This window comes from Alligator mississippiensis, chromosome 7 (assembly GCF_030867095.1).
Source record: "Alligator mississippiensis isolate rAllMis1 chromosome 7, rAllMis1, whole genome shotgun sequence".
Lineage (NCBI taxonomy): Eukaryota > Metazoa > Chordata > Crocodylia > Alligatoridae > Alligator > Alligator mississippiensis.
The window spans coordinates 55,144,662-55,160,140 of NC_081830.1; the positions used below are offsets into that span (position 1 = coordinate 55,144,662).

General features: G+C 42.0%; 1 protein-coding gene across 3 annotated transcripts in view; it reads right to left on the reverse strand.

Annotated features, from left to right (window-relative positions):
- Positions 1–15,479, reverse strand: part of DNER (delta/notch like EGF repeat containing) — a 366,522-nt gene that overhangs the window by 94,395 nt on the left and 256,648 nt on the right. For all 3 annotated transcript variants that reach the window (XM_059730967.1, XM_059730966.1, XM_019491837.2), the window contains one exon: positions 12,324–12,437. In XM_059730967.1, coding sequence (XP_059586950.1) covers positions 12,324–12,437 — 114 coding nt within the window. The remainder of the gene's footprint in view (positions 1–12,323; positions 12,438–15,479) is intronic.

Genomic DNA, 15,479 nt, shown 5'->3' on the forward strand with positions numbered 1-15,479 from the left:
ATTTCTCCTTGTTCTACTATCTGCCACCACTGACACCAGTCTAGCTCCATCCTCTTGGGAACCACTCTTCACGTAGTTAAAGACAAATATCAAATATGCTGTTAGCTGTCTTGGCAAAAAGGGCACACTGTTGACTCCATATTATTGTCCACTATAACCCCCATGTCCTTTTCTGCAGCGCTGATGCTTAGCTACTTGGTCCCAAGCCTGTAGTGGTGCATGAGATTCTTCCATGCAGGACTTTGCTCTTGTCTTTGTTGAATCTCATGGAATATCTTTTGGTCCAATCCTCCAATTTGTTGATGTCTCTCTAAATCCTAGCCCTACCCTACAGTGTATCTACTACTTCCCTCAGCTTGGTGTCATCCAGAAACTTGCTGAGGATATGCTCTATCCCATCTCCTAGATTGTTAATAAAGATATTGAACAAAACTGGCCTCAGGACCAATCCTTGGGGCACTCCATTTATTACTGGCTGCAAACTAGACTTTGAGCCATTGATCACTACCTGTTGAGCCCAACAAGCCAGCCAACTTTCTATCCACCTTACAGTCCATTCATCTAACCCATACTTCCTTAGCTTGCTTGCTAGAATGCCGTGGGAGTCCATATTGAAAGATTTGCTGAAGTCAAGGTATATCATGTCCACTGCTTTCCCCTCATCCACGGAGCCTGTCATCTCATCATAGAAGGCAATTCGGTTGGTCAGGTACAACTTGTCCTTGATCCTGATCCTTTTCTTCTCTACCAAGAGCTTAGAAATGGATTCCTTGAGGACCTGCTCCATGATTTTCCAGAGACTGATGTGAAGCTCACTGGTCTGTAGTTTCCTGGATCTTCCTTCTTTCCTTTCTTAAAGAAGGGCACTATATTTTCCCTTTTCCAATCATCCAGGACCGCCCCAGATTGCCATGAGTTTTCAAAGGTCTGCAATCGCATCCGCCATCTCCCTCAGCACCCTCTGTCCAGCTTTTCTAAATAATCTCTAACCTGTTCTTTCACCACTGAGGGCTGCTTACCTTCTCCCCAAACTGTGCTTCCTGGTGCAATAGTCTGGGAGGCAACCTTGCTTGTGAGGACCTAGGTAAAAAAAGGCATTGACTACTTCAGCCTTTTCCTCCTCATCTGTCACTAGGTTCCCTCCCCCACCCCCCGCCCCCCATTTATTAAGGGACTCACACTTTCCCTGACCTTTCTCTTGTTTCTAACATACTGGTAGACACCCTTCTTGTTACCCTTCACATCCCTTGCTAACTGGAACTCCAGTTGCATTTTGGCCTTCCTGACTTCATCCCTGTATGCCCAAGCAATACTCTTATATCCCTCCCTAGTTGTCTGTCCAAGTTAACCACTTCTTATAAGCTTCCTTTTTGTGATTTAGTTTACTGAAGAGTTCCCTGCTAAGCCAAACTGGTCCTCTGCCATACTTGCTAGTCTTCCTGCACATCAGGATGGTTTGTTCCTGCACTCTCAGTAAGGCTTCTGTAAAGTACAGCCAGCTCTCGTGCACTCCTCTCCCCCTCAGTCTGACTTCCCAGGGGATCATGCCCATGAGGTACCTGAGCATGTCAGAGTCTGCTTTTCTGAAGGCCAGGGTCCTTACTCTGCTGCTCTCCATGCTTCCTTTCCTGAACTTAATCATGTCATGGTCACTGCTGTCCAAGCTGCCATCCACTACTACACTCCGCACCAATTATTCCCTGTTTGTGAGCAGCAGGTCAAGAAGAGCATGGCCCCTAATTGGTCTCTCTAACATTTGCACCAGGAAATTGTCTCCAATGCTCTTCAAAAACTTCCTGGATTGCCTATGACTGCTGTACTGTCCTCTCAGCAGATGTCAGGGTGATTGAAGTCCTCCTTGAGAACCAGGGCCTGTGATCTGGAAACTTCTGCTAGTGGTCTGAGGAAAGCCTCATCTACCTCATCCTCCTGGTCTGGTGCTCTATAGCAGACACCCACTACAACATCACCCTTGTTGCTCTCCCCTCTAACCTTAACCCAAAGACATTCAACAGACCTATCTCCAGTTTCATACTGGAGCTCTGAGCAATCATATGGCTCTTTTGCATAGAGTGCAACCCCTCCTCTTCTCCCCTGCCTGTTCTTCCCAAACAATTTATACCCATCAATGGCAGTGCTCCAGTCATGCGAGCTATCACACTAAATCTCTGTTATTCCAACCATGTCATAGTTCCATGACTGTGCAAGGATTTCCAGTTCTTCCTGCTTGCTTCCCAGGCTCCGTGCATTTGTGTACAGGCACCTGAGGTAACTAGTCAATTGCCCTAATTTCTCAGGAAGAATGAGAACACCTCCTCTGTTGCCCCTTCCTGCTTGCTCTTCTTCCATGTCACCCATTTCCCCACTTACCTCAGGGCTTTGGTCTACATCCGCTGGCAAACCTAGTTTAAACCCCTCCTCACTAGGTTAGTGACCCTGTCTCTGTGTCAGGTGGATTCCATATCTTCCTGGCAATCCTTCTTCTTGGAACATTATTTCAGTGTCAAAGAAGCCAAAGCCTTTTCAGTGACACCAGCGGCTCACTTAGCAGGCACTGATCTGCAGGACACACCCACACCTGCCCGGGCCCTTTCCCTTGACTGGAAGAATCAAAGAGAACACAGCCTGAGCCCCTGTTCCCTTCACCCTTACACCCAGAACCCTGTAGTCAATTTCTGTCTGCTCAGGGTCTTCCCTGGCATTATCGTTGGTGCCCACATGGATGAGCAGCATGGAGTAGTAGTTAGAGGACCAGATGAGTCCTGGTAGTCCCTCTGTGATATCTTGGATCCAAGCAGCAGACTTCCTGAGACAACAGATCAGGTCAGCAGATGAATCCCTCTGTCCTCTGCAGAAGAGAGTCTCCAACCACCACCACCCACTGCTTCTTTTTGGTGGCGGTCAGCTCTACCTTTCCCACTTTGGGGAGGCCTGGCTTGTCCTCCTCCACCAATGAAACATTCTCCTCGCACTGTGTTGTTAGGCCTCCATATCTATTCTCTAGATGAACTGCTGCAGGTGTAGATGAAGATTTCTTCTTTCTGCCAGAGATCACAAGCTACCAGCTTCCACCTTCATGTGAGTCCATGTCTTCTCCCTTCTCTAGCACTGCCTCTGGCAGTCCTTCCTCCACAGTCCTGAGGTCTCCTCCAGCATTGAATCAATAAACTCCTCATGGAGAAGGATGCTTTTGAGCCTCACCACCATTTCCTGTAGCTCTCTTGCCAGGAGGCACTGCTCACACCACAGACATCCCCCGACCTGGCTCTCACCAGAAATAACCCACAAACCAGTGCCCACAGTGCCAAACCTGCACCTGGGTGGAAGCCTTGATGGTGAGCAGTCCTGTCTGGACAGGAACCTCACAGATGCAAACAGAGGCAGAGGCAGTGGCAATGGCAGTGGCTCTGGCATTGCAACATCCTCCAGCCATTTTCCTGGGTCCCAAATCTGCCTTTTCTATCTTACTACTCTTCTTCCAAGCACACCTTCCCTAGCAAACTCACATGGAAGCTAGCCTGTTTACTGCTCCTTAGCCCCAAAGGGTTCCTTCACTATCTTCACTTAGCAGTTTGTTGCTTGACTTACTTTGGATATATTTCCCAGATGAAAAATAACATTAAGAAGAAAATAATCAAATCTTCAACCCTGAAATTATTAAGCTTTATTTAAATATTCTTGAAAGTCAATAAAAAGATTTTTAATGAAGCTATGGAATAATGATAATTCAACTTGTTCTCCTTTTCATTGCCTGAAAACCTCATTTCCCATACTTTTCACATGTCTTGCTTTCAAACCACAGGTGCCATTTCTAGAACACAAATGGGCCATATTGAAATGATTCTTCATTACCTTCTTTCTAAGTCTTTTCTGCTGCCTTCTATTACTTCATCTTATTTCTCTTTTTTCTTTGCTATGTGGTTCTTCATTTCTTGCATATCCATGTCAGACCTCCCAATACTTTAGTCTTTAATTTTTAAATGTATACTAGCCACTGGCCTGTTTTCCACCCACTGTGCTGAATTAGCTCTTCAGAAGGAAAGGCCTCTTCTCAAGATGCAACTACTATTAGGCACAGTAGGAGAAAGGCAGCAGCTTAAGCTGGAAGCTGATAATGTTTTTTAGAAATGGAAAATTTTAGGGCACTCTAAAAATAGCATATCTGCAATGTACCACACCTGCAACATTCACGCAGCTATTCTTTGCTTTATTTACCAAAATAAGCCTCTCTCTCAGCATCCCTAAATTGAGCTCACAAACTGTATCTGAGTCAGAAAGGGAGATTAATAGTGCCCCGGATTAAATAAAAACACATGAACAAGGTCAGTTTAATCAATATTATTTTCATAATGTGACATCTGTAAGCTCAGTTCTTCCCTCTTCCCTCACAAAAACCTAAAATTACTGTTAGCATTCTTGTACTGCCCGTTACACCATAAAAATGTAATCCCTTATTGGTTAACCAACATGGAGACTAGCCCAAGACAACTGGCCTTTCTCTTGCAGAATGGGCATGTTCAACCTCTGTAGCATTATTCTCCTTTCTCTTTGAAGACAAAATTAAGAAAGATGCCTGCCCTAATGTCTCAGGTGTTTCTGCACAGAAATCTCAACACTGCTCCCCTTAGGAGTAATTACTAAGGACTAGGAGTCTCCTCCATGGCTGCTACTGAGTTATTATAAGGGGATTTTGTCAGCAGTAACACCAACTCAGCACCAGCTGTGCTGCCTTGGGGAAGGACCAGGACAGTCATATAGAAGGGAAACTGTACATATAGGACCTATTTCAGCTATTTATTTCAGCACCTATTTATGCCAGTGTGTCCAGAAGAATCTTGATGTACATGAGACAAGGAAGCCAGGTCTCCAATCTCACAAATCTCTCCTGATTAAAGAGATGATTCTAGAAAACACAGTGGGTCAATCTAGTGTAATTTTTTGCACACCCAAGGGTTTTTTTCTGCACAAGGGGAATATTAGATCCATGCATTGGATTTACTCTAGTGACAAATCCAAATAGGACACAGTGTGATGCTACTAAATGGCAATACAAAAGCATATGTGCTGCATTCTGTAATCCAGCAGAGCAGGGGATGGCAATCTTTTGCCAGTGTGGGCTTCCCTTTGCAACACAGACCCAGCCATGAGTCACTGCCTGGATTGGCAGATGCCTGCACTAACCCTCACCACTAAACCCCAGCCCCTCTGCAGTGAAAGTAAGGGCCTTGTTGCACATTAATTTTATGCAGCTCAGGGAGCTCTTCACCCCTCAATTGTCTGCACTAAAATGGGTAAACTAATTCTAAACACCCGTTAGGCATCTTGTAGTTATGCCACTTCAGAGCAGGTTTCTCTCTCATCCGTGTTACCTAGCTCATGTTCCACAAATGCATGACCACTTCCTAGAGCTAAGTTTCAGTGCTCCAACATCCCAGGATGCAGTGCCCCCCATCCCTTCTATTCTGTGTGAACAACTCACTGCTGTAGCTCCTAGTCAGGCCCTTGCTTGTGAGCCCTCTGGCTTCTTTTCTCTTCCCCTTCCCCCCTCTAGTGGAAAGTTGCAACCATGCAGGTCGGGGATAGTGAGGCCCCCTGTATACGTGCAGGTAAAGGTGGAATGGGACCTAATGTGTGATCCACACAATCATGTCTCCTGCCTGCTACACATGCATGGCAGGAAGCATACTTGTAGGATTGTGCATTAAATTCCATCGCACTTTATTGCCAGTGTAGGGGCAGCCTGATCCAAAGTTTTCCCTGCACCAGAAAGAAGCCAGCTCCCACAGCTGGAAGCCCCCTCAGTTGCCCCCAGGGCAGCTGCACCCCTTGCTGCTGGATCCTAGCTGGGTCCCAGCACTCAGTGTCCACAGCTGTGGGACTCTGGGTCCCCAATGCTGCTTCGAGTCAGCAGCTGCTGAAGCTGAAAGTCCCCTCAGTTACCAGACTCCCAGAGCTAGCTGGGTAGGGTGCAGTCAGTTGGTGGGGCTCCCAGCCACAAGGGAGTTCCTGCTACATGTGCAAATTAAAGCTGGATAGCAGCCAGCTATAAAGTTAGTACACATTTGCAAGGTCTAACTTTATGGCTGGTTGGAGCTTTTTAAGACATGACAGCTACTTTGCATGTGTAGCTAGTCTCCAGGTGACTGTACAATTTACCAATGAATTGCATGATATCTGTAACATGTAGAGAAAGTGTAATTATTCCAAGCTTGAACTAACACCAACAGCGATCAACATTTGAGAAGCTTAAAGTGCAATGTGCAACAAGTCCCTAAGTGAAGATGTGGTGGTGCAGCAGGCTCCTCAGCCATTGTGGAAGAGATGGGGGGCATGGTGCAGATCCATACCACTGACCCTGTGGGCTAGACTGGACCTTTGTGGGCTAGACCTTTGTGGGCTAGATTGGATTGCTTTGCAGGCCAGATCCAGCCCACAGGTCATAGCTTGCCAACCCCTCCAGTAGAGAATCAGCCAGTATAATACTGGAAATAAAAATATAGTCAATGTAACAATTTCTTACCCAGGTCCACCTGACTCTTTATAAAAGCAGAAGCTGTAAATCGCTCCAAAACCTTAATAATAGCTATGTCATGGCTTTATTTTAAGGGTGGGTTAATATTCTTTGTTGCGCTTTTTTGTATTAGATACAAATTCATTATACAAAATAATATTACATTGACTTAAACTTTATTTCAAAATGTGTCATCCAAGCTTTTGTTTTTGCTACTACAAAAAAAGTTCAATTATATATTGCTAATTCTATTAAGAAAATACTGAATATATTTTATATTAAAATGATACAGTAGCAAGTGGTGCACTTAGCATTGTACATTAACAAAAATAAGAAATCTAAACTCTACTGTTCAAGGCAACTTGCAGATGACTGAGGACTTAACCAAGGGCCCAAATGTGCATTGCCAGTCTCAGTCTTGAATCCTGACAAGGTGGCAACTCTGTAGCCTTTGATGTGGTGCTATGATTGGACTACTTATTTTATTGCGATATTTCTGTTAGTTGTGTTCAAGTTGTTACACAACATGGTGTGACTCAGTTTACCTCATTAGCCTTTGCATAGAAAATGAAGGGTTAAGGCAGAGCTGGATGCAGGATGAGACAAGATGAACCTGCATCTGCAGAGCCTTGTTAGTAGGTCAAGAAAGCCATTCAAAGATGCGATAGCCTGACATCCTGGAGATGTCCAAAGGAGAGGAACATGACAATGGAAAAGTAGGCTAGAAAACAAGCAGCATAGCCGCTCTTGATGAGAAAAAACAGGGGACAAAAAATAGAGGAGCTCTGGGGACCTGGAAAGGGAACAGCTGAATACCTTCAGGGGTACTCAGGGCTGTGTGAGCTGGATTGGTGACAGAGGGACCACTTAACCCCTTTGGAACCTCTGGCTGGCTGGCCTTTGCCCCAGTAAATGTCTTAACTGAAGAGACCATGTGGTGTGCAGCTTGGAACTGCATGATGTATTGGGTCACCCCAACTGGAACAGCATGTCTCAGGAGTGGAGAACCAGAGAAGGTAAGATACTAAAAAGCCAGGGTGGGAAGAAGCTTGGGCTCCTCCCTTGCTCTAGAAGGCAAGCTTGAGCTTGCTTCAACGGGTACTCTCAGAGACCACACAAGGCTGCACAGGTCCCGAGCAAGCATCCCCTGCAGGACACACTATACTCAGAGATACTTTGATACTACTATGTTGGAAGTCAGCTCTTTCTAGCAGTGTTGGAGTGAGACCTGAAGAAGAATGTACTGCACCTGGATGCTCGTCTACATCTTTCCCAGCCAGGTAAATGGTCCAATAAAAGACATCACCCACAAAAATCGTTGCCTTTAGGTTTTTTTAGGTTTCTTATGTGGATGCTTCTTATAAAGTGAGATGGTGTCAGTTCCATAAACTTCATTACTGAAATGCACAGGACAACATGGACTCAGCAGGGTTAAGTCCCAGCTTTGTTGATAAAGCTATGCTTGTGGGGCCCAGAGAAAATTTATAATGTGCATCAATGTGGGGGTGCCTGTGAAGAAATCCCCTCCCCCTCTCTCTGCCCCACACTTGGGTCAGCCCAGGTGACCCCTCTCTCTTTGCTTTCTTCTTGGTTCTGGCTAGTCAATCAGATGACCTTGGCTAGATAAAATTCCTAGGAGGATGGGGAGAGGTCTCTCTTCCTTCCAGCAGGCATTTTGAAAACTACAATCAAGCACCCCAGGCAGCTATACTTGAGTCTTTACAGAGATTTGGATATGATGACCCTTTTAAGACATGACTGGCCTATGCATAACTAAGTAAAAACCTGCAAACCTGCAAGGAGTTAGGAATTATGCATAGGCCAGTCATGTCTTAAAAGGATTACCGTATCCAAATCTCTACAAGGACTCAAGTTGCTTTTGTTTGCTCAAAATTCTGACTTCCTCATTCTACCCTCCACCCCTCATTCAATAAAGGTGTCAGGTTACAACCTTCATTGTTGTACTACAGAGGCAGGAGGCCATCCACCTCCTGTTTGGGCAGATAAGTTTGTCCTTTTATTTTCTGTATAGTAGCATCCCCTACTGTTCCACCGCAGTGCCAACATAAGCTGTAGTGTCCAGGGGTAAAGGGGTAAACTCAAAATTATGCTTCTGACCTCCTGATTTATTTATGGGACTCTCTGTGAAAGGAATGGAGGTGTTTCTCTGAAATACTTGAGTACCAGGGCTGACAGTGACAGTAGCTGACATACCTGCACAAAAAGTTACAGTAGGTGATGTAGAAAAAAAAATGCATGTGCATTAATTATATCTCTGCAGCACAGAAACCTTACTGTGACTGAGAAGTTGTCTTTCCTGCTCAGGAAATGAAACATAATATTGCGAAAGACAACACAGATTTCACAGAAGCCTGGAAGATTCAGATCTAGGAACAAAGGTTTCATAAGGGATGGCAAAGAAGAAAGTAGAAATGCCAGAGCAAAATATGAGAAAACTGAGAAAATGGCACCAAAGCAGCAAGAAGAAAAACAGTAAAATACTAAACAAAATAGCAAAGGGCTGAACCTCTATCACCAAGGCATTTGCTACTCAAAGTAGAACATGGGCCACAATACCAAAATTTTTTTGATGTTTTTGGAGTTTGAAGACTGATTGTTCTGGGCTAATGGCAGAAAAAAACAAGCTGCAGAAAAAAAAAAGACATGCAGGGAAAATAGAAGCAGACCTAACCACAGGATGAGGCTGAACACAGCACACAGATCTCCGTAGCAAGTGATGCTGAAAGGGGTGAAAAGAGTTAGAGTGGCCCCATTCCGGTGTATTATCCCAGGACATTGCAAGCACAGCAGTTAGGTATAAGTGCACAACATGTCGTGCCTTGGATCCCTGCTCACTACTGCTGCCTACAGGAAAAATAAAGAAAATTAAGAGCCTGAGGTTGGGGGAGAGGGAAGGGTTCTAGCAGAAACTGACCCAGGACCATTAGCTGGTCAGTTTGAGAATAAAATGAGTTACTAGTCTATACATAGGCATGAACATGTCACCTTCAAATATGGCAAAAATTCTCTCTCTCTCTCTCTATATATATAGTATAATTATAGTCCTTTTTGATAACATTTCATCTTAACTAGTTTTATAGGGTACTTGAGCACATTTCTCTAGAAAGTTAAGCTAAGTTTGACTAAATCTCAACATCTAATGATTGTTTCACCAAATTCTGCTGCTATTTATATAGCAGAGCATTTGTAATTTTTTTCTAAATACAAGATTCAAATTGCTGAAACAATGTCAGTTTCTGGATTTTAGCACAGCTGCTAAGTGGGTCACTCATTAGAGCAACTACCACAAGGGAAAGAGTTAAATCAATGTGAAGCAGTTAAAAATAACCTTTCACTGTTGAGTAGGTGTATGCTTCCCCTAACTAAGCAATTATGAATTAGCAAAACACTTCTACCTAAGACTGAGTCCAAGTATATAAAAGGTAATTTTAGAAGAATTGAAATCTATAGTAACTGAAAGCATGAACATAATTGCCTCAGGGTTCCGACTGTAATTATTTTGTTACCAATGACTAATAGACTATTTTAAAGCTTTCATTACTGAGAATTATTTTGCAGCAATCAAGTTATGAAAATAGCCATTCTAGCCAGAACTATGCTACAAAAATAATAAACTTTCAGTGCCACAAGGTTTTATTTTATAGAAATGACATTATAGTGTTAACTGATAAAAATTATTTTAAGGCGTTCATGTAGTAATAGATAAATTAGGTCAAACAGGAATGAGAATGAGACTTGAAAATGTTTCATTAATTAAAAAAGAAAAAAGAAGCATATAAGCAATGGAAAAACAGTTCAGCATCCAGAGAGGAGTACAATCATATGGCCAGGGTCTGCAGGTATGAGACGCAAAAAGGCAAGGCAGACATGGAGATCAAGCTGGCAACTAAAATAAAGGACAACAAAAAGTCTTTCTATAGATAAATAGGGAGGAAGACAAAAATCAAGCTCCACTGTGGGACCCCTACTGAACATGGGGGGGGAGGGGGAAGGTGCAGCCCACAGTTGATCCCCATGGAAAGGCAGAGAGCTCCTAAATACTTACTTCACATTGGTATTCTTGAAATCATATGGGAGCTGTTCACCTGTCCAGAGGCCCAGGGAATATGGGGAAGACAACAGTCCACATGAAATTAGTCCTGAACAGGTAAGGGTACTCTTAGAACATTTGGATGTGCTCAAGTCTGCTGGGCCAGATGACCTGCATCCAAGAGTCCTGAAAGAACTGGCTGAGCTCATAGCAGGGCATCCGGCGAAGCTGTTCAAAAAGAGTCGTGAAACTTGGGAATGGTCCCGAACGACTGGAAGAGGGCTAACGTGGTACCCATCTTTCAGAAAGAGAAGAAGGATGACCCTGAAAACTGCAGACTGGTCAGTCTGACCTCAGTCCTGGGAAAAATCTCTGAAAAAACTGTCAAGGAGGCCATCAACCACAAGCTTGTAACTGATGGGGTATTAAAAAACAACCAGCATGGCTTCGTTGAGGGTAGGCCCTTTCATGACCAGTTAACTAACCAGCTGGAAAAAGGAAAATGAGGTTGACTTCATTTACCTAGACTTCAGCTGAATGCAATCAGATGAGGTTCAATAGGGACAAGTGGCGGGTCCTTTATCTGAGTAGGAATAACCTTCACCATAATTATATGATGGGTGGTGGTCCACTGAGTGGCACTGAATTTGAAAGGGACCTGGGGGTGACAAATCGACCAGAAGATGAATATTAGCCAGCAGTGTGATATAGTTGCCAGCAGGGCAAAAAGGACTCTGGTGTACATCAGTCAATGTGCTGTGAACAGATCCTGAGAGGTGCTCCTCCCCCTCTATTTGAGATTGGTGAGGCCATAGCTGGAGTACTGGGTCCAATTCTTGGCACCATAGTTCAGGAAGGATGTGGATAAGCTCAAAAGGGTACAAAGAAGTGCTACCCATATGATTAGGGGCCTGGAGGATAGGCCCCATCAGGAGAGACTCCAGGAACTGGGGTCGTTCAGTCTGAGAGGTGACTTGATAGCTGCCTACAAGTATGTCAAGGGTAAACACCAAGATCTAGGGGAGCAACTCTTCAGAAAGGCACCCCCTGGGAGGATGAGGGCCAATGGGCACAGGCTAATTGAGGAAAAATCAAGGTTGGACATAAGGAGAAACTTATTTTTTGTAAGGGTATCTAGAATCTGGAACACTGCCAGCAGAGGTGTTGCAGTCACCATCCTTGGAGGTGTTCAAGAGAAGACTGGACAAGCACCTAATTGAGCTCGTTTGAGTGCAATAACCTCTTGCCCTGGGCAGAGGACCAGATTTGATGATCTTACAGGTCCCTTCTGGTCCTTTGATTTTATGATTCTATGAAAACACGCAGTCCTATACACTTTATAAATTTCATCTGAACATAGAAGCAAAAAGAGAAACACCCAACTACCATAAAAAGAAGCAGCTTTTCTAGCACACTGTCCAGGCAAGACAAAAATCAGGAAGCACTGTAAATCTTTTCCAGTTCTCATGTAATTTTCTGACAAGAGTTTTAAACTGATTTTCAGATAACAAATTCAAAGGAAGTGAAGAAAGCTTTAATTCAGCATATAAATTTAACCAGCAATGCTTGAACTTGTAACTTGGTGATTTGTAAATTATAATGTAAGTTATAATGTAAGTAGTTTCACCTACTTAGGTTGATGTCTAAATATATTTTCTTGTAGTTGAAAAGTGACACCATCAAAGTGTATCCAGTATAATATTAACTTTACTAAAACAGAGAGAAAATGTTATTTAAAATAGGGAAGTCATTACTATTTACCTTGTGGACACCGACAGTTGAATCCACTGGCATTAGAAAAGCAGGTACCCCCATTTCTGCATGGCTGTGGGCTGCAGTGATCAATCTCTGACTGACATAGCTCTCCAGTATAACCTACATCGTAAGGCAAATGTTTTAAAAAATAAAGAGAAATTAAGTTTCTATTATCAAATATACCATTATATTATTCACATAGCAAAGTTATTTTCCTTGAATAAAGCTAGAGATAAGTATTGGAATCCATGATATTCTACCGAATATTCAATCTCTCATTAAAAAAATCAGTTAACAGGAACCAACAATGTAAAGCAAAAATCCAAACAAAATGATACCATCAAACTGTATTTTACCAGCAGCAGTATTCTGACAGCACCAGCACATATGGGCTTAAGGCTTGAGATTTTCACAGACACCTGTGCAACCACAAAGCACTTGAAATGAATTTCGAATTTATTTTGGATCTGAACACAAAATCCTCTAGGGAAGCTTTAAACAAGACCAGTCTTCCTAAATTTTTTGTGCATATGCTGAATGACTGTCATTTGTTCCTGCTCCTGAGCCTCAGAAAGGATTGTCTGTTTTGAGTGAGAGCTGCAGGGAACTGATCAGCACAGTTGCAAACTGCCAAACAAGCTTCTCAAAGCTCTCACACCACAGACTGGAAACAGTACAATGCTGTTTGCTATCCATAAGCTAGCTTTTCTGCAGATGCCTGAAGTTAACGTATTAGGATCAGAACAATGAACAAACCTACAAAGAACAATCCATTTCATTGCTGTTAAAAAAGCTGCAAACTTAATCCTGTAATGAATACCAAACATTTCTTGTTCTAAATTCAAAATTCATTTCATTCATTTATTTCTAGTAGTTATCTGGGGATTTGTGTGTAATAACATATTACTATATTATATATCTTGTTTTTACCAGATACAATTTCTGTGGAACATTTAAAAACCATCTGTAATAAGCAACATATGGTACCATACACTACCTTTGGTCCAAGCAGATTGCTCTCAATCATATCGAATGGTATTTGGAACGCTAATCAAGAGCATTACATGACCTTCAGAGTACTTTACCAGAGACAACAGAAAGGAAGTACAGACTACTGTCTAGGGTACTAGACTGGGGATCAGGAGATCTGGGTTGTACTTTTCTTTTACCAACAAACAGGTGTTTAGCATTGAGCATGTAACTTATTCTGTTATGTGCGCCAGCTTTTCATTCTGTAAAAAAGTCTGCCTGACAGATTAAATTATTGGAAAGGTTCAGATGAAAAAATGCTAAGTGTTAAGTATAAGAATATAAAATTCGTTAAAAAATACACAATATTTAAACCCCTAAGGTACCAACTAGTATTGATGGAACAGTAGACCTATCCACAAACTCTCAGAGAAGTGGATATGGACTCAGATTTGTATTTCAGTTTCAACTTAAGTTCTTCTTTGTTAGAACAAACAAAAATAATACATCTGACAAGTCTGGAGCAGTCCAGATTCAGCTCTGGATTAGAACACAACGAAGCAGCATGAGAAAACTGTAATTGTCACTGGTTGTTACTGTACCTGTTCTGGGGATAACAACTGAATTCCTGTAAAGGCAATGAGTGTTAAATTAACCTAACATTTACAAAACTGCAGCACACTGAACCACACAAAAACTACTGTCCCCTAATTTGTTTCAAGTTCTTTCTCTTTCCTACATTTTATTAATTAATTTTTGAAGGATAGTGCAATATTGAATACAGTATGGTAAGTAATGTATGTTCAATTAATTTTCAACTATTCCTGTCTTCAAAAATTTTACTAAGTTTGTCAAAACTAAAAATGATACTGGAATTCAATGTCTGGTTGTAAAGACTGTCAAATTAAGTGACATGTACTTAATTTGCTCTGTAACTAGCTAAAATAACCGGCTATGTTGTCATTGTAGTTTGGAGTACATCATATCATATCATAGAGAGATGACATTTAATCACCAGATTTCCAAAAACAAATATGATCCATCTAATTGTTATCTATATTACATGCATACTTCAAATTGAAAGAATATTATTTTGGTATCTAAAAGCAAATAATGAGTGCTGTAAATTAACAGGTTTTTCTAAACGAGTCACACAACAAAACAGCAGTTTATCAGAAACATTATCAAAATCTTTGTGCCTGCTCACTTTGTGCTGTTACAAATATTTGGACTTTTTCCGTGCAGCAGTGCTGGGGTGATATGATACTGTCCAGATATTGCTGGTTCTGAAAGCTTTCAAGTACAAGATTTTTCAGACCATGTTTTTATTTTCTATTTTCTTTAATGACTTGGCATATTCAACTAAGTGAATCTCAAAAAGAAATAAAATGGCACCTTCCAGTTTCTATAGCTCCTCTCTTGATGTACCAACCGGTACTGTAATAGAATATCAAGTGAAGCAGCTCAGACTAGTAATGACTAAGTCATCCCAGTAACTACTAGAACATTTGGTTGCAGAGAACAAAAACAAGAAACTATTTACACAACCCCTCTCCCCTGCAAAAAAGCCAAACCGGAATACAGTTATTACACTGAGGTGAAGCAACCAAGTACATTGTAGTATCATGTCTTCAGTGAACAAAGAAAATTAAAGTCATGTTCTCAAAGATATTAAAGGAAATGGCCCCAAATTGCTTTTCTACAGTAGTGATGTCTGCAAGTATAGGAACCAAATGTTTCCACTACATTTAGAGCATGCCTTACATCCTGTCATGATTCAGCAAGGTAAAAAGTTTTGGGTTTTTTTTGCAGAAACAACCATTTATAATTGTGACAAGAAGCAATTTTTTCAGTAGGAGCTGACCCATTTTCCAGTGACAACCAGAAGAGTATTGTCATTGTAGAACTGAACTGAAAATGGAAAGGTTGAGAGAGGCAGGGTTATTTTATAAAAATCCAAACAACAAAATATATAAATCAAATGATATATAATATTCCACAATGTCACAGTGGTAATATTGGCAAGGAAGACATTTGAATCCTAATGATAACTGTAGCGTTCACAAAAAATCAAATACAACTAGTATATAAAAAGTGGTAGGGATTATATGGGGGAAAGAGGTCCACTAAATGAAGAGACTGATATTATTCCCTTTATGAAATGTTAGGCCAATGTCCTGGGGAACAAAATAC